This window comes from Chinchilla lanigera, unplaced genomic scaffold (genome assembly GCF_000276665.1).
Source record: "Chinchilla lanigera isolate Chin_1 unplaced genomic scaffold, ChiLan1.0 scaffold00028, whole genome shotgun sequence".
NCBI classification, from domain to species: Eukaryota; Metazoa; Chordata; class Mammalia; order Rodentia; family Chinchillidae; genus Chinchilla; species Chinchilla lanigera.
In genome coordinates this window covers 3,329,421-3,350,087 of record NW_004955429.1, presented here as the reverse complement: position 1 = coordinate 3,350,087, position 20,667 = coordinate 3,329,421, and the positions used below count along the sequence as shown (strand labels likewise).

General features: G+C 34.0%; 1 protein-coding gene across 1 annotated transcript in view; it reads left to right on the top strand.

Moving 5' to 3' along the window:
• Myo3a (myosin IIIA) overlaps window positions 1–20,667 on the top strand; it is a 186,232-nt gene that overhangs the window by 8,601 nt on the left and 156,964 nt on the right. Inside the window, exons 3-4 of the mRNA XM_013515344.1 lie at window positions 13,112–13,296; window positions 16,804–16,938. Of these exons, the coding sequence (XP_013370798.1) occupies window positions 13,129–13,296; window positions 16,804–16,938 (303 nt within the window). The 5' untranslated portion in view covers window positions 13,112–13,128. The remainder of the gene's footprint in view (window positions 1–13,111; window positions 13,297–16,803; window positions 16,939–20,667) is intronic.

Here is a 20,667-nt window from a genome sequence, read left to right as displayed (position 1 = left end):
TTACTTGATGATGTTGTGTAATCTTCTTGATGATTCACTATATTCTGTTTTCAGTATCTTATTAAGGATTTTTACATCTATGTTTATTAGGGAGATTTGTCCATAGGGTTTTTTTTTGTTTGGTTTGTTTTTTGTTTGTCAGGCTGGGGCCTTCTCTCTGGTTTAGGTATCAGTAATACTTGCTTCCAGGAATGATTTTTAAAGTATTGCTTCCCTTTCAATTTCATTAAAGAGTTTCAGTGTTAGTGGAGTTAGGTCTTCTCTAAAATTCTTGTAGAATTCACCAGAATTTATCAAGGCCTGGTTTTCTTTGTTGGTGGGTTTTTAATTTCATTAACTGATACTGAGATATTTAGAATATTTATATCTTCTTGATTGGTAACTTGTAATTGTTCTACCAATTTGTTTTGGTATTGTGTACATGTCCAAGAATCTGTCCATTTCTTCTATGTTTTCCATTTTATTAGAGTAAAGGTTCTAGAAGTAGGTATTGATAATTTGGATTTCCACAGGATCCATTGTGATTTCCCCCTTTTCACTTATAATTCATCAAATTTGAGTCTTTTCTTTCCTCCTTTTGATAAGTTTGGAGAGGTTTATCAATTTTATTTAATCTTTCAAAGAACTAACTCTTTAATTCATTGATTCTGTGTATTGTTTTCTTAGCCTCCACTGCATTAATTTCTGCTCTGATTTTTATTATTTCCCCTCTCATACAAGCTCTGGGTTTGATTTGTTCTTCTTTTTCTAGGAGTTTAACAGATTCAACATTAAGTTGTTTGAACTTGTTCTGTTTTCTTGATGTGAGGGTTTACCACTATAAATTTTCCTCTTATGACTGCTTTCATTGTGTCGCATATATTCTGGTATATTATATTGGCATTTTCATTTAATTGTAGATATTGTTTAATTTCTTCTTTAATTTCCTCTGTGAACCATTCATTGTTCAGAAGGGTATTGTTTAATTTCCACGTGTTTAAGTAATTTTTGTGGTTTCTTTTGTCTTTGATTTCCAAGTTCATTCCTCTATGGTCAGATAATATGCATGGGGTAACTTTTATTCCTTTGCATTTACTTAAGCATGTTCTACGGGGTTAATTGTGGTATATTTTGGAGAATATCCCATGTGCAGCTGAGAAGAATGTGTATTCTGATGTTCTTGGTTGGAACACCCTCTAGATATCTACTGAGTCCATTTGTTCACAGGTTTGTTTTAATTCTGATATTTCTTTTTTGATTTTTTTGTCTGGTTTACCTATTTAATTGTGAGAGTGGGGAGTTAAGGTCCCTCACTACAACTGTGTTAGTGTTCATTTGATTTTTCATCTCCATTAATATTTGTTTTATTTTTTGGGTGCACTAGTGTTTGCCGCGTATATATTTATGCTTGTTATCTCTTCTTCTTGGAGTCTTCCCTTAAGATGCATATAGTAACCCTCACTGTATCTCTTTTGATCCATCTTGATGTGCAGTTCACATTTCTGTGACTAGAATAGCTACCCGCTTCTTTTTGTGGGATCCTGTCATATGGAGTATTGTTTTCCATCCTTTGACTTTCAGTCTATGAATTTTTTTGAGTTAAATATGTTTCTTGAATGCAGCATATTTTTGGATCTTGCTTCTTGATCCATTCTGTCAGTCTGTTTCTTTTGATTGGTGAGTTGAGTCCATTTATGTTGATGGTTACAATTGCTATGTATTTACTTATTTTTTTTTCATGTTATTTTCCTGTTGTTTGTTCCCTGTCTTTCTTCTCTGTTTAATTGCTTGCTCTGCTTGGTGAATTCTTTCCATTGACGTTCTTGTGGTTGTAGTCTTCATTTTCCCTCTCTAAGATATGCTTCAGAGCATTCAAAGAGCTAGTTTGGTAGTCATGAATTTCCTTAGGTATTCTTTATCATGGAAGTATTATTTCTCCATCAATTTTGAAAGATAGTTTTGCAGGGTACGTGAGTCTGGGTTAGAAATTGTTTTCTTTTAGGTCTTGAAATACCTCACTCCAAGCTCTCCTTTATTTGAGGGTTTGTGTTGAGAAATTTGCTGTGATTCTGATGGGCTTCCCTTTACAGATGATTTGTTTCTATTCTCTAACTGCTTTTAATATTTTGTTTTTGTGCTGAATTTCTGGAATCTTGATTATTGTATGCCTTGGTGTAGATCTACTTTGTTCATGGCTGTTTGGAGTTCTATATATGCGAAATTCTTTATCTATGCTTGGGAAGTTTCCTGCCATTTTTTTTTTTTCTGTGAAGAGTGTTTTTATGCATTTGCACTGTCTCCAGCTTTGTCACTGACCCCAATCCATCTTATGTTGTTCTTTCTTGCTTCATCTTGTAGCTGTTGGATTGATTTTTCATGGTCTCTTACTATTTTTAAGATATTTTTCTTTTCATGATCACTAACCACAATTTTGCTTTCAAAAGCTGATATTCTACTTTTACTTTGTTCAATCTGGGTGTATACTTTCAATGGAGGTTTTAACCTCTTGGATTTCTGTCTGGGTCTGTTTTATGGATTCCATTTCTTTCCTACAGTGGGTATTTTTTTATAGTTTCCATCATTTCTGTAAGCTCTTGAATATTTTTGTGTCTACTCTAATATCTTTTATTTTGAGCATCATTTCTTTTTGTACCTGAGAGATTATTTTTTTCTATACCCTTTTCCACTTTTTTTTTTTTCATTTTTGTTGCTATCATTTCAGAAAGTTCCAGTATTTGACTTCCAATTTCCTCTACCTTATTGTGCTCTGGGCTTGTCCTAGGTAGGCTGGGGGTCTGGGATTGCATTTTGCTTCTGCATCTTGTTATTTTCTATTTTCTCTTTTTTATTTTATTTTGTTTTCTATGTTGTTACTTGCTGATTTCTTATGATAGATAGCTCTATCACTAGAATCTAGTCTTCTCAAGGAGATGTCTGTTCTTCAAGGATGTCTTCTAGGTGTAAGTGATTCTTTATGTCTACCCCAAGAACCTACCTTCCCAATTTGTTAAGGGTGAAAATTTACCCTTTTCAGCACCCAGTTTCTTGGTACTGGACTATGGTGATGATTATGACCCCAATCACTGTGTTATCATATAAGGGAGAAACTACATGTATGGCATCCTGGCTAAAGTAGTACAGTTGCAATAACAATAGTTTCAAGTGCAGCTTAGGTACTGACAAACTGTGGAAACTATTAACCTGATACCTTTAACCACAGGAGAAAATTCTAATGTTATATGACAAAACCCAACATATACCATGTACTTGTATTCAAGTGACTTTCCCCTTAGTTGAGTGATTTTATTCTGTTGTGTGTAGTGGGGGAGTGTTAAGACAGGTAGGGGACAAGATAAAGTGGTAAATGAGGTAAAATATAGTAAAATCAAGGCTGGAAGTCAAAAAATAATCACTGAAGTTTTGGGAAAAGAGGATACAGGAGGGAAATAATAAAGGAGAAAGCAAAGGAGTATTGATGTGGATCAGAAAGGAAAGAGACAATGTTTACTCACATGAAAGCATCATAAACTCAAGAGATAGTTGAGGAGAGAAAAAGAATCAGTAGTAGAAAATAAAAAATGAAAGTGAGAAACCTAAACAATGAAAAAAAGAAGGAAAAAAGGAAAACAGAATAGAAAAAAAGAAGGAAAACAAAATAAGCACAAAATACAAGACAAAACCTAACCAGACAGGAGAAGGATAGCCAGTCAGATAAACAAGGAAGAATAAAAGTAGCAAAATTTCTCTGATGTTCACAGTTCTCTGGTAGTGTCCAAGATAGATCCCAGAAGTGTGCTCTGTACTCTAGCCAAGTATGCCATGGGATTTGTTCCATGGTATGGAGCTGATCTTGCCTCTGGATATGGGGTCTAGCACTGTTCTGTTGGTGGAGTTCTCCAGAGCCCTTCAATGTAGAATGGCAGATCCACTGGCTTCTATTCTGTGTTTCTGTGTGCTAAGGCCCAACGCTGGTGCACCTCACCTACCAACTTCTGGCCTCTCATTGCTATGTAAGACTTTTCCACGCTGCTGAACCTGCATGTGTACCTGTGATGGGTCGTGGTATCGCTGGTCATGACTGTATATTCCTTCTGGGTCCTAGCTTGGTCTTGCTGATGGCTCTACCCACTGTCATGGTGTATACCCACACTCAGGTCCACTTGGCCTAGTCTCAAAGTTTATATTTGCAATTAATGACCCTAGATAAAACTCTAACTTTCTGATTCTTCATGGCAAAATCTCTACTTTTGAGAAGTGTGGTCCATTTTTTAAAAAATCTTAGTTGCATGAGAGAACATAAAAATAAGTTTCCCAAAGAAGAAAGTGTGCAACTTACAATATCGTGATGCAGTGGAAGATTGTGCAGACAAAACAATTCATGGATGGGAAAATAAATTAATCACACACAAAACTGCATTGTCAGTACTGTGTATTCCATGTTTTGTCTCTCTATTCACCTGTCAATGGACAGTTGGTAATTTATGTTTTTATGAAGATGGATGTACAAATATCTCTGGGCTCATGTTTTGATTCTTTTGTATATGTATTCAAGAAATAGTATTGATAAATCATATGGTAATTCTGGATGTAGGTTGTGGGGGAATTGGCATTTGTTTTTCCACAGTAGTTAAACTATTTCACATTCCTACAACAATGAACATGAGTTCCAGTTTCTTCACAATCTCCGCAATAGCTTTTGTTTTCTGTTTTTATAGTACCCATTCTAATATGATTGAGGTAATATCCCATAGGGGTATTTTATTGCATTTCTCTGATTAATGATGTTGAATTCCATTCGTCTGAGTATCTTATTTAGAGATATAGGACAATGAAACAAAATAGAGAGCACTGGAATAAACTCATATACCTGACTTCTGAACTATTGCCAAGACCTTTCCAGGGGAGAAAAAAACAACTTTTAAATGAATAGTGTTGAGAAAATTTGATATGCACATGCAAAAGAATGAGGTTGAATATTCAAAAGTTTTAAGATTTCTATTCAAAAGTTTTAAGATTTTGATAACAATTGCATTGAATTTATTCATAACTTATGTGTCATTTCATTTCTTTCAGTAGTGTTCTGTAGTTTTCAGTATGTAAGCCTCTCTTTTCATTTATTTCTAAATATTTTCTTCTTGATGCAGTTATAAATAGAATTACACATACACTTGATCTTAGCCAAAAGGCTGAGAAGAAATTATATATAGAATTGTTTCCTTAATTTCATTTTTTTATTGCTCATAGATTGTGTAAAGAAATGCAACTGATTCTTTTCATGTTAATCATTGTATCTACTACTTTGCTGAATTCATTTGTGTGTGTGTGTGTGTGTGTGTGTGTGTGTATGTGTGCGTGTGTGCGTGTTCTTTGGGAATTTCAACATACAAAGTCCAGTCATTTGTAAACAGAGATATTATAATTTTACTCTTATCTAACTTGAATGCCTTTTATTTCTTATTCTTGCCTAACTTCTCTGACTAGGACTCCCACTATAGTGTTGAATCAAAAAGCAAATGTAGGTGTCTTTATCTTGTTCCTTATTATAGTGGTGAGGCTTTCAGTCCTTCACTGTTGACTAAGATATTGGCTGTGAGCTTCTCATTTATGCATTTATTATGTTGAAGTAGTTTTTTTCTATTCCTAGTCTGTTGAGTATTCTTATCTTGAAAGACATTGCATTTAATCAAATGCTTTTTATGCATTAATTTAAATGATCATGTAATTTTCCCTTTTTAGTTTGTTAATATGGTCTGTTTAATTGATTGATATTTGTATGTTGAACCATTCTTGCAGTCCAAAAATAAATGTCAAGTGGTCATGGTACATAATCCTTTAAATATTCCATTAAATATCAATTTTCAGGTAGCATTTGGTTGAGGATTATTGCATTGATATTTAGTGTGCTGCTGATCTGCAAATTTTTTGTTTTGTTTTGTCTTTGTTTGAATTTGCTATTGGCATAATACTGGCCTCATAGAATATTAGGAAGTGTTCCTTTTTACACTTTTTGAAAGATATAGAGGAAGATTGGTGTTAATTCTTTAAATGTTTGTAGAATTCATCAGTGAAATTATCCAGTCCTTCATTTTTATTGTGTTTGAGAAGTTTTTGATTACTGACCCAATCTCTTTACTTAGTATAGGTCTATTAAGATTTTGTACTTCACAATTCAGTCTTATGTGCTGTGTTTGTAGGTGTTTTTCCATTCCATGTAGTTTAACAAATTTGTAGTTTAACAATTAATGTATAAGTGTTTATACTATGATTCTTTTTATTTCTCTAAAATCACTAACAATTTGCCTTCTTTCTTTGACAGTATTAGTCATTTTTGGCCTTCGTAGTAAGTCTTCCTTAAGACATCAATTTTGTTAATCTTTTTCAAGAATTATCTCTTTCTGTTTGCCCTTTATATTATTGATGTACATTTTCATCGTCATTATTTCCTTCCATTTACTGCTTCTGTTTGTTTCTCTTATTCTCTGTTTTTCTTCCTTTCTTTTTTTAACTCACAGAAGATGATTTATTTGAAGGAGAAAAGTGGGTAGAGATGATAGATAGCTACCACAGGGAGCATTCAAAAGTGAAGTACTCCTTCCTTTCTTAATGTACTCTTTTACAGCTGAAAGTTTCATCTTAACCCTTTGCCATGTTGTATGTTCATATGTCCCGAGATATTTTCTAATTTCTCTTGTAATTTTTTCTATATCTCACTAATAGAAATCCACTTTCTATGTATTTTTAGATTTGTTCAGTTTTCTTTCTGTTGGTGATTTCTAATTTCATTCCATTTTGATCAGAGCGATACTTTGTATGTTTTCAGTCTTTTAAAAGTTTTAAGACTTCTTTTGCAGTCTCATATATGATCTGTCTTGGAGAATGTTCTTTATGTAGTTGAGCAAAGTGTGTATTCTGTTGTTATAAGCTATTATTACAGAAGCACCGCTTTCTTCTTTCAGTTCAATGTTTCTTCTATTATTTTGGATCTCTGATGTTAAATGCATATAAATTATAATTGTTATCTTCTCCACAAATTTATAATTTTGTTATTATATAATGTCCGTCTTTGTAATTTGTAACAGTTTTTGGCTTAAAGTCTTTTTTGTATGGTATTAATATAGCTCTTTTTTTATTGCTGTTTTCATGAATATCTTTCTTTTTTCTCTCACTTTCAATCTATTCCTGTCCTTATATCTCAGTGTGTCTCTTGCAGGCAGCATATACTCAGATCAGGGTTTTTTCCCAATTCTGTCAATCCAAGTCTTTGGTTAGAAGTTTAACTCATTTACATTTAAAAGACTGATTGAGAAGGACAAATTCTTGCTTTTTTGAAAAATATTTTCTGCATGTTACAGCGCTTTTGTAGCACATTTACTCCAGTTTTGCCATCCTTTTTTAGTGATTTTTGTAATGATGTGCTTTCATTCCATTCTCATTTACTTTTGTGTATATTGTACAGATCTTTCATGGTGATTTCTGCAAAACATATCTACAATGTTCTAAAATTGTCACAATTTTATTTCAAACTGGTACCAATTTAACTCAGTTGCACATAAACCCTCTACTCCTTTATAGCTATGTCCCAAACTTTGTTATTGATGTCACAAATAACATCTTTTTATGTGCCTATTAGCATAGATTTATAATTCTTTTATGCATTTGTGTTTCAAATCATGTAGAGGATAAAGTGGAGCTAGAAAATAAGTTATAGTAATAATAGTGATTTATGTATTTTCCATGTAATTACTTTTACTAGAGAACTTTACATTTTTATATGGCTTCAAGATACTATCTAGCTAGCTGTCATTTCAGCTTAAAATGCTTCCTTTAGTATTTTTTAATAGGGATACTATAATGGTAATGAACTCTCTCCACTTTATATATTTGAGAATGTCTTAATTTCTCTCTCATTTTTGCAGACAATTTTACCAGATATTAAAGTCTCAGTTGACTCTTCTTCCAGTGTTATAAATATCCTACTGGCTCCTGGTTTACAAGATTTATTCTGCTTGGTGGAGAAATCTACTGATAACATTTATTGGGAATCCTTTGCATGTGATGAGTTGCTTTTCTTCAGAAGTCCTTCTTTGCGATTTGACAGCTTGATAATAATACATCTTGGTATGACTTGCTTTGGGTTTCCTAGCAATTCATTGGACCTCTTGGGTTTCTAAATCTATGCCTTTCCTTAAATTTGTGCAGTGTTTCAGTCATTATTTGTTGAAGTAAGCTGTCTTCCCCTTTCTTGTCTCTCCTCCTTCTTGAATTCTCATAATGCCTGTATTTTTTTCTGATTGATGGCATTCCATAAGCCCTCTGTCCACATCTTTTTACCCCTTGTCTTGGTTACTTTTCTCTCATTGCTGGGACAAAATACCTAATGCCTAAAATTAAGGAAGGAAAGGTTTATTTCACTTACAGTTTGTTGAGGATTCAGTCCATACTTGGCAGGTTACAAGGCAGAGTGGCACATGGCAGAGGGCTACAGCTCATGGCGGCAGAACACAGCAAAAGCAACAAGCACAAAAGGGAGAAATGGCTGCAAACAGCCTTTTCCTCTCCCTTACATGTGCAAACTATCCACTCCAGGGCGGTTGTAGCTCTCACACCCACAATCAATCAAACTCTAATTAAAAGCCTGCCCCATGACTGCATGAGGCTTTGGGGGGACACCCAGACACAAACCATAACACCCCTTTACTTCTCAGATGATAATTTCAAATGGCTTGTTTTCAAGTTCACTGGTTGTTCCGCCTATTTGTTTGCTATTGAACACCTTTAGTGAAATTTTCAATTCAGTTAGTTTAATTCTCATATCTGGAATTTCTATTTGGCTTTCTTTAATAAATTTACCAGATTTCATGTGATCCTTTCAAGTGTTCCATCTCTATTCTTTGAAAAATGAATTGATGACATTATTTTTTAAATATTTCATAGCATTCATTGTTGAAACAATTTGAAATTTTTCTATTTGCTTTTTTTCTGTTCATTTTATTCAGTATTTAGCAGCTATTTATGGAGAAACAACCTTGTTCCTGGCATAGCTTTAAATTCTTTGGGCTATTAGTGATTAAAGCAGACAAAGGTTTCAGCCTTCATGGGCTTACATTCTAGTAGCAGAGAAAAACAATAAATAAAACATTACAACAGAAAATTGAGTTGTGTTTTAGGAGATTATAAGTGCTGGCAAAATTGAACAGGGTAAAGAGGACCGAGAATTGGGAAACAGAATGGGGAAGAGAAGGGCATATAAAGATTTTTAGATAAAGCAGCAGGTAGGACTTACTGAGAAGGAAATGGGTGAGATAAGACTTGAAAGAAGTTAAGCAGTGAACCACATGGCTGTCTGGGGAAACAGTGCTCCATCAGGAAACAGAAGACAACCCAACAGGGGACCAGCTCCGCCCCTCCTTTTTTTATAGTGATCCCAAAGTTTACTTTCTAGCAGAATTAGTTGATAACCTTCAAAGCTCAAGATATACAACAAATCAATTAAAAATGTAAGTCTTCATTTTTAAAATATGGCTTTGCAAATACATTTTCAAACTGATGGTAAACAGATAAATCAAAATACATTGTATATGTGTGTATATATGTATGTATATAAATTTGTTAGCTAATATGATCATATAATTAAGAACTTATGTGTTTTTAATTGTATGGGTAGAGAATTATTTGTCTACAACTGCTAAGGATTAGACAAAACATATGAGCATTCATTATTATGTAGAATGCAGTTTACAGTGGTCATTAGATAATTAGTTGTTTACTAACTGATAATTTAGTCTTAAGAAATATATAATTTAGTGGTGGAAAAAATTTAGTTTGAGTCAGAAGACTTCTTTCTAGTCTACTAACATTCCTTAATGTATGATTTTAAAGAAGTCATTTTAAGTGGTTTCATTTTACTAGCGTGTTGAGTTGTTTTGGTTTTAAATGGGATTTGATTAGGTATATTCTGTTGTTTATGTTTCTGTATTTCTGTGGTCATTGTTCTATAATGTGTTATAACAGTGGTGCACTACTTTAAATATTTGTCTGGTTAAATGTTGTTAAAGAGAAAAATTACATTTTTTGTCCAGCTGATATATTGCTTAGTCTCTGATTCTTTACCTGAACACTTCAGAATTACTTGCTTCCTCACCTGGTTTCCTGTAGCACTTTATGCATATTTCTATTATTGCTTTTCATCATATGTTATGGTTACATATTTATTACCTATCCATGAGTTGGCTAGCTTTGTATTCCCAAAGTTATTAAAATTCTTTGCATATCTTTGATGTTTAGTCATTTTTGTTGGATTTTAATTCTTGTAAATTGAAAAACCCACAGTAAATTTCTAATAGTTAATATCTGAGAAATGAAACTTGGGTTCGGTATCATTACCGCTTGAAAGGCAGTATTTCATGTAATGAATGTTTCTCCTGGTTGAAAACTTCTATTTCAGACATTGAGCAAGGTATAATTGGTCTCTTTATCTAAAATTTGTATTATATAGATGACATAAATGCTTATTTGAATGACTCAAGCAGATAGATATGAGAAGTAGCTACTTTGTCACTGATTATGAAATCATTAAAGAGGATGATTATTACTGATTACCTCTTTGCATTTTGGATCAAAGGCACAAATTTCGTGAAGATTACATGTTCTAAGAACCATTCAGAAGTGTCTCTTTTTGTACCAATATAATTTTTAGAAGACATTCATAGCCATTTACTAGATGATGTGCCCTTAAGTATAGTTAATCAGAATATGATCCTTAGTTTGCTTTAGATTTCCAGATTCCTTTCAGTTCTCCATAATCTTTATTTTTGTCTCTTACTTAAAAAATCCTTGTTTGAAGAACCACGTTTATTCACTTATTCAACATCAATGTTCCATGCACAGAGATAAGCATAATTAGATTTGGAAGTAAACACAATAGATAAGGTCTCTGCTATCAGAATTAGCAATAAACGAACATATGCTCATTTAACTAGTGTTCATTGATTGCTTACCATGTGCTAGCCATAATCTGAGAATTGTGCATACATAGTAGAAATAACAAAATCTACCCCTCTCATAGCATACATAACCATGGAGGAATAACAGAATAAATGGGAAGGCTAACTTTATGAAGATTGGTCAGAAAAAGTCTAAGAAAGTTGTATTTGAGCTGAAAATCAGATGACGTGAAGGAAGAACCAAAGAAAAAGGACTAATTGAGGCCGAGTAGCAATTACCAGGAATGGGAATGGACTCACTATGTTTCATGGACATTGTTTTGTAGTTTTTGAAGTGAGATGATTAAATAATTTATTATTGCATCCTTTTTTTCAGTTAATAGTGAAATTAGGTCTTCAGTTGTGAAGTTTTGTGGGAAAGAGAGGTCAGTGAAGAGCAAAAATTTTAGGAAAGACACTGCAGAGTAGTAACTCCAGAAAGGGAGGCAAACCCCTCTGTGGAATGGGAGGGGGAAGGGAATGCCAAACCAGGGAAGTGCAGTAAAATATCTAGGCAATGTTGAGGGTCCACATGTGCCTGCTTAGTCAATGTGGTTGTGTGGGTTTTATCCATCTACAAGCACAGGTGTGAGGAAGATGCAGCATTGAACAAGACTCTCTTTTCCTAGGATATCGTGGTGGGGAAAGACAGAAAAAAGTGTAATTGCAGTAATACAAGTTTTAAGATCAATTCTGGGGAAAGGAAAATGAATTAGGAGTGAAGACTGGAGAGGGTTGAACCTAGATCGAGTGAGGACTTGAAGGGTTGGTGCTGTAATGAGGTTAAAAGTTGTTAGGGTGTCACACAAGTAAATGTCATTGTTTGATACTATGGAATATTAATACATAACCTATTAATAGACGTGTTTGTATACAAACACAACTGCAGTCAGATTTTTAACATTAAAAAGAGTGCATTTGTATAGTAACTGACAAAATGTGAAGGTTACTGAAAGTGTGGAAAGCACTTTCTTTTTTTAACCCTCTTTTGTAATTTTATAGAAATAGTTAAATAGCATATAAGAAAAACATGGAACGTTAAGAGCATTACTTGGGATGAAACCTGGGATCTTAGTTTATCTATAACCTCCTTTGTGAAGTCACTTGACATTATTGACCATATTCCCTTAATTCATTGATTAATTAACTAATTATGTCAGCAGTGTACAAGGTGCTAGGCATAGAGCAATCATATCAGATATTATCATGCAAATAATATCTGATATAATAAATTATATCTGATATCATTATTGTTTTTGTAATGATATCAGATACTAATGTTACTAATAATGTCAGTAAATGACCTTATTGACCAGTGTTTTAGGTAATTAATTAGTTAATCATTTTAGTACTGTACCAGGTGGTAAGTGGACAGGAGTGATGTCAGAGAGCAGTGCAGAGTGCTTTTGAAGCGCACAGAGCATGCAACACAGAGGCGGGTGCAGTGTGGTCACATTTGGAGCAAGTGGCATCAGGGCTGAGACCTTAAATATAAGTGGATGTTAGAATTTAGTAAGGAAGTCAAAGGCAGAAGAGAGAGGGGATGGTGTATATATTAAGATGCTCCAGCAAGAAAGAAGTGATGGGATGTTTCTGGAGTAGCATGGTATGAGAATTTGTGCTGAGGATGAGGCAGGGAAATGAAACAGGCGCCATATTTTAGAGGACTTGGTAGAATGTGGTAAGAAAATTTTAACCTAAAAGCAATAAAAGAACCCATTATTGAATATTACACAGAGCTTTAACATAAAGCACTATCACTTATCAAATGTAGGTTTAGTTTATGTGAAAAAATTGAATTTTATTTTCTCTATAGTTATTGTAAGATTCGTCAATTCATTCTAATATCTACATTTAAAGAAGCAAATTAAAATGACCCAAATATCTTTTCTTTTAATCTAAGAATAGCAATTAATATGAGACTATATTAAACATAGAAATAAGGCCCAGCTTAATAAAGCATCATTAAATTCATATTAATCTGTTTGCAAGGAAGAAATTAAAATTTTCTGCGACACTAAAGTACATTTAGTTACAGTGGTGTATTTTCTGTTATAGCAATGAAAGTATTAGATAATTTCCCATGAGTTTATGTATGCCATTTAATATCCCTAATCAAATGTAGATGAAACTGTACTTTTTCTCCCCAGTGATTTAAACCTTTGAGATGTTCCCATTAACTGGAAAAACAATCATCTTCGATCATTTTCCTGATCCTTCTGATACATGGGAAATTACCGAAACAATTGGCAAAGGAACTTATGGGAAAGTTTTTAAAGTACTGAATAAGAAAAATGGCCAAAAAGCAGCAGTCAAAATTCTGGATCCAGTTCACGTAAGCCACCATTTTCTCCTTAATTAATTTTATTTTTATCTGTATGGAGCAGTTTAAAAGTTTGCAAGCATCTTACATCAAGTCATTTATTATAGTGTCTTTCTAAAACAAGTTACATTTTGAAAAACAATGTTAAAGTCTATGTGTTCAATTTTATTAGTTTACCTGCTTTACATATATAATAAAGACACAGTAAGTACTTGATGAAAATGAATATATGAATAATCATGTAAAGAAATGAGGGCTCAGTAGTTCAGTAGTTTATTCCATACTATTTTAAAATTTTAAAAAATTATAAAAATATAAATGCATAGTCAAGAAGTAACCATAAATGTCATCTTACCCAGATTTCCTTTTCTTCCCACATTTACTTAAGTTTCTGCTAGAATTTTTTCTTAAGCTGAAGTGAAGAGGTTTTTTAAAACTAAATTTCTTTCAGAAAAGGGAAATTAATTTTCAAGTTTATTTGTTTCCGAAGCTCAAATGATGGTGTTTTGTAAGAGCATGAAGTTTCTCATTGCGAAGAATTGAATTTCCCGTTCAGTCCTGAAGTTTGTGCTTTTAGTGAGGCCCCAGTCAGGGTCCTCCCCACTTTCAGAGGTTGTGACAAAGGAAAACACCAAGCCTTCTCCTTGTTGTTCATACCATGAGGAAACTGAAAATTCTATTTTCTGGGGCTGATTTTGACTCTGTATGTTTGTGGGTATGTGCATGTGTGCATGTGTGCATGTGTGTGGGGTATGTGTGTGTGTGTATGTGTGTATGATACCATTGAAGTTGAGACCTTGTCATGCAAGGCAAGCACTGACCACTGAGCTACACCTGTAGCCCTGTTTTCTGTGAATGAGGGCTGGTAGTGTGGGCATGTGTTCAGGCTGCTGGGAGACACCAGTTCTCCTATAGCACATCACAGAGTCAGAATGAGCTCAGTAACCACACACTCACCAAACTTCTATTGAGAGCAACTCCTCTAATGCTAAGACTCTTGCACTTGTGGAAGCATGGCAGGAGGGAAAGAAGGGACAGTGTGCAGCAAGGATATCAGAGTTGTGGGGCCTTACTGTAGCTCATCTGCTAGCTAATGATTGTGTGAGAGGTCCTTGAGCCTGCCTTTGTTCATCTTAGGGGCAGATGCTCTCTTTTGCTAACCCTATTATATTTCACTCTTCCATATTATATTGAGCAGAGAAGAAAGGAAAGCTGGTTCATTTTAAAGTAATAAATGAGATACTCTAGTGGGAAAACAATGAGCAGCACTGTGCCCAGGCTTACTCGATGTGGAATATATTTATAGTAGCATTTAAGTAGAAGGAAGAGAGGCACAAATTATGCCACATCAAAGTGCCTGTACCTCTTTATTTCTTCTAGCTTTTGCTGTTAGGGTTGGGGCTTGCAGCAGCAAAAAATAGGACTTTAGACTGATTGCAGCATTGGTTCCCATCATTTCTTTCCTTCTTGGTAGAGAAGCACCATGGCCTTAACACATATAGCTACTCTTTCATAATGTGCTTATACATTACTTACAGACCTTATAAATCATGTGCTCTACTGTTGTTGTTTTTTAAAATTTATTTTAAAAATAAAAGAAGGAAAACATATTAACAAACAGACATCCATTTACAAAATAGCATAGGAACAATACAAGCAATACAGAGTTACAGACAAAGTGGTAGGAAATTGACAATGGTTGTTGTATTACGTATTGATATCTTCAAAGTGGTTCTCAGGAAAACAAATAGAGACATGCAAGATTGATCAAATAAGTAATCATTAACTGTTCCTTTCAGGAAAGTGATAGAAGTCAATAGTACAACTATGTTAGTTATCCTGTATATACATACATACGTAATTTCCCCTTCTTTCTTTTCTCTTTTCCCTCACCGCAGCTGCTCTTTACTTTTGAGCATTTTCCTTTCATTTCATAATGTCTATCATACCTCCTAATTTTTATTCACTCTTTCAGATGCTTACACTAGTGAGACAATACATCGCTTACACATGAAGGTCTGGTTTATTTCACTTATGAGTATGGTCTCTAGTTGTGACCATTTACCTGTAAAAGCTTCGAGTTTATCTTTCTTTATAGCTGAGCAATATTCCATTGTATAAAAGTACCACAATTTTTTTGTCCATTCCTCAGTGGACAGACATTTAGGTTCCTTCCACAATTTAGCAATTTCTACTGTTGTTTTTTAATGAAAAGTTAATTGCTGTGTAGTACTATACTAAGTTTGTTCTTTTGCTGTTTGTATTCTTCTCATAGTACGCATATGTTTTCCTAAGAATTATTCATTCTTCCTTCATCGTGTCACAAGTCAAGTAAAAGAGATTTATACCCAGTAGACCAATAGATTAGAATCCCAAATAAATTTAAATATATCCACACAATTTATAAAGAATGTCTTTTAAAAACATAAAAGTCTTACTGTTATTTTAGTTTTTAATTTTCTCTGGAAGAAAAATCATTAAGTGGGCAGGCCTAGGAGATAAGAAGAGTTTAGGCCTGGATTTTATACTATACAACCTGGACTCTAACTTCTCTGAGTTTGAGTTCTACCCTTTACAGTTCGAACTCATACAAATTATCTCTGTGATTTCATAATTCTGTAGTAAAACAACATAGACAATGAATGCCACCGTAACAGCAGTACTGTAGAAGTAAGGATTTCTTATTACCATCTGAGTCATTTCATATACATGTGATTTTGTAGAAACACAACTAAGTGACCAGTTTACAAATTTTATTGCAATAGCAAACTGCTGGAGTTGGTGGCACACTTCTCTATTCCCTGCTCCTCAGGAAACTGAGGCAGAAGGATCACAAATTGAAGTCTACCCTATGTAACAGAGTGAGACACTATTTCAGAATAAAAAAAGATCAAAAAGACTGCAGATTCATTGCAGTGTTCCCTGGTTTCAATCACCAGACACACACACACACACACACATGCACACACACACACACACACACATGCACACACATGCACACACAAAGGCAACCTGTTTTACTTTGGTAAATGGGTGTTAGTTACCTAACAGTTATATTCCATCTTTTTTCACTTTTTCGAAGAGTAAGAGTATATTGCCTGCATGACTGGTTTTTTATAGCTTCTCAATATCTACTATTCCAAAAAAAAAGTAAACCAACTTTCTAGTCCTGAACATTTTTATTTGAAGTCAATGTTCTGTCATTGTAACCAAGTTACTAATACAACAAAAGCAGCACCTTCATATAAATGGAAGCAAAATGCAATTGCATTTAAAAATAGCCTTTTATTTTTCGTTGTAAAATTCAATTAGGTTAATATAACGAGATGCATTTGATTAGCACAAAAATCACAATCTCTCTTCATAATATAAAGAGAAATTTCAGTGCACAGTACTAAACAAGGTAAAAACTATTATGATTGTGCTTTAATAAAATTAAATTCTGTTTGATAGCCTAACATGTTTATTTGGTATTATTTATATTTTTCTCACAGTTCTCTTACGATTTTTTGAAACTAGGATATTGATGAAGAGATTGAAGCAGAGTACAACATTCTAAAAGCACTTTCTGACCACCCTAATGTGGTCAAATTCTACGGGATTTACTTTAAGAAGGACAAAATAAATGGAGATAAGCTGTGGCTGGTTCTTGAGGTAAGTGTTTGAGCATCACTGTGTGAGTAGATATTTGAAGTGTGATCCTGGAATGACTTAATGATTCTATAACATCAACACCACAAATCACTTCTCCCCAGTAGACTATTGTGTCTAATTATGATCTTGTTGTCTTAATATATATACACCAAGAAATTAAAAATCTACAAAGATTATTAATGAGTAAAAGGAAATGAGTCCACAATGAAGAAGAAATGAAGAAACAGATTATTTTTCCTGCAGGAAAAGAAAAGAAACAAGTTACCAAAGGGATTTTATTGGTCATGTTTACTTATTTGTTTATATTTTATTCATTGATGTGACTGAGGCTCTGACCCAGGTGTCAGGGCATAAGAGAATATTAATGTTAAGTGAGACTTCAGTAGACGAAAATAGCTGCAGTCATCTTTTACTGTCTTTAATGACTGTTAGTGACTTAAGCTACAGAATAAAGTATTTATACTTATGGGGAGAAAAATTTGTTAAACATGATGGTGATGCTCGTTGGCACAGCACCTGCCTGGCAAGCACAAGGTCTTGAGTTTGATTCCTGGTACCAATAAATTAATTAATTAATTAACTAAAAAATAGTGTTAATACTGAATAAGTTGTCAAAGGGAAGCTATGGAGTCTGACTTTTCAAATCTTAAGAGTAAACTTTCTTGTGTTTGCCTGTCTTATTTAAAGGGAAAGTACTAAGTTCCCCAATAAGGTGACTGCCAGTCTGAGGAGAATTCAGGTTTTTGGATTTTCAAAACACCAGCAGATTCCCTTGTCTGGCGATAGTTGCTCTCTGCTTTCATGGTGGAGCTGGGGACTCACATAGTAGAAGGCAGAAAGGCAAGCGAGCCTAATGCTGTGTAAGGCCTTTAATCCTATTCACTCATAATGCCCCATCATCTTTTAAAGGCCCCACCTCTTAATACTTTCTCACTGGCTGTCGAGTTTCAAAACCAGAATTTTGGCAGGGACGCAGTCAAACCATAACAAATGCAATAACCACATGTAAATTTCATCATTTTCCTAAATCATATTTTTCTACTAGAGTTTTAAAGTGATTCTACAAATAAATTATTGTAGAAAATACTTGAAACTACTATACTCAACACTTAATATTTACCTCATTTTTGTATAGTTAAAATGCTTGACAGTATTACTCAGGAAATTATTCTATTCTTTCACCTAATATAATTTGAAATACAACCTGATAATGTTTGTCTTTTTCAATGCAGATAAATTACTTGGTTAATAAAACACGGATAGTGTTAACATGGGTGGAACTGGAGATCATTGTGTTAGAGGAAATAACCCAGACACAGAAAAACAAGTACTGCATGATCTCACTCATACAAGTACTGCATGATCTCACTCATATGTGGAATATAAAAAAATCAATCGTATAGAAGCTGAGAAAGGAAGCGTGATTACCTGAGGCTGGGGGAGTAGGGAGGATGAGTGGGGAGAGATTGATCAATGAGTACCAAGTTACACATAGAAATAAGTTGTTCTTCATTCTTTTGTACAGTATCTATTGATTATAGATAGTAGTTATATACTGTGAATCTCAAAATTCTAGAAGAAAGGATTTTTGAATGTTTCACTACAAATTTTTAAAGTTTCAGGAGATAGTTATGTTTACACTGATTTAAACATTATATAGTGTATGTATGTTTTGAAACATCGTATGAATATGTTCAGTTTTTATGTATTGGTTAAAATAAATCTAATTTTAAGAAGAAGCTAAGTATGATGGTGTACACCTATAGATTTAGCTATGCAAAAGGCTGAGACAAGCAGAATCACTTGAGCCTAGGTTTAAGGCCATTCTAGTTAACATAGTGAAAACCTGTCTCAAAAACCAAAAATAACAATGAAAAAACAGGTAGAACAAAAGGTTCAAATATAAAGTAGTAAAAATGTTCATCAAGTTTACAGTGCTACCTTCTCCTGAACAGTGTACTTTTGATATACTGTAATTGCAGCACCTGAAAAGATATGGCTGAGCATCTATGCCCTCATTTAATAATCTATCTTCTTAATTTTGACAGAATTGTTGATTGTAGTTCTGGAACCTATATTCATCTGTTTCAGTCTATGGGTCTCCAAGCATCTAACCTCTGATACCTCTATTTCTCACATGGGTGCAGTCCACTATGTCCTGGATTCATTGGTCTCTTCTTTCACTTTGTATAACAATATGTCCTTTATTCCTGTTACCCACTCTGCTGTTGTCACCAAATTGTGAGTCCTTCCAGTTCCATTTCAGTAGGGAACAGAACCTCCAGTCACTTACCTGGCAGGGTCAGGATGCTGATGTTCTGTATGTGGAATAGAAAAGAAGGTGTCAAGTCTTCAGATGAGAGATTTTGGATTAGGGATTATCCTTTGCTTTCTGCCCCTTACCAACCACACCTCCACCTACAACAGTGTATAACTCTACCTTGGTGTACCTGCTCAGTTTATCTACAAAGCACCTCCTCAAGTCCTTTTTCTTGTGGCTTCTTCTGCTTTGCTAGATCAGCTCCAACTTGCCCATTTGCTTCTGTATTTTAAAATTCTATTGACATCTCTTGTCCATTGCTCTTTTTTCTTTCTTTTCTTTTCTTATACTTTTCATTCATTTTCGAGCATCTTAAAGGAGATTGATAGGTGAGAAAAAATTAATTTCTGTTTCATTTGCAACTTGATTATATTATGGGGAGCCTTCCAAAATGTAAAGTAATATTTTCAAAATTGTTTTCGTTATCTGAAGGTGTATATTCTTTTCAAAGTTTAAAAATTTCAAAAATAACCACTCATGTCCTTTTAAATTTGAGAATTTATTAATGATTTTTTATCAGTCACTTGGACAGCATGCCTGACACCCATAACTTCTTTAAGTTTAAAAGAGGTTTGTTTTGACTCGTGGTCTCAGAGGGTGCAGCACATAGTTAGCTGGATCCCAGGAAGAAATGGCATGGTGGAAAGGCAGGGCAGGAGAAAGCTGCTCAACCATTGGAAGCCAGGAAGCAGAGAGAGGGAGAAGAGCTAGAGTAAGAGACTCCCTCAAAGTTGCACTCCCATGGATCTGCCTCCTAGCTGGGTTCCATCTCTTAACAGCTATTCAGTTATCATCCTCCTAGTGGTTTGATCCACTTGTGAGCACAGTACCACCATAATGCAAACAGCTTCCGAAAGCCCACTTCCGGACACAGAGACTTTGAGGGGTGGGGTGTTTTAGGTCTAAAGCATAACAGATTTCAAAATGATTTTGTATTTTTTTAGTTTAAGATAGGTTTATATTTTCAGTTAAATCCCATTGTCAGCAAAGATAAACTTCTTTTAAAAACTCATCAAAATTTAATTAGCCAAGTCATAGAATACAAATTATGCCCTTAACCCATTTTGCCTTAAATTAATGGAGAAATGTGAAGGTTTTTTGGTGTTGATTTTGTGCAGTTGAGAGGTAATGCCAATTTTTAATGTAGTCTTGAATATAATTTTGCATATCTTTCAAAACATTTTCAATAATACATTTAAATTCTTTCTGCTATGTATAATAAAATGGGAAGATTAGCATTTAAATAGAGATTCAGGTACTTCAACTAATGTGGGCAGAAAATGGATAAGAAACAAGGTATAAATCTTTGCCCAGAGATTAAAAACTATTGAATGAGATCAGTCAGTATTTTTAGCCTATCAAATCCATCTTCTAATTATATTGGTGTTTCTCAGTGTTGGTACTTGGAA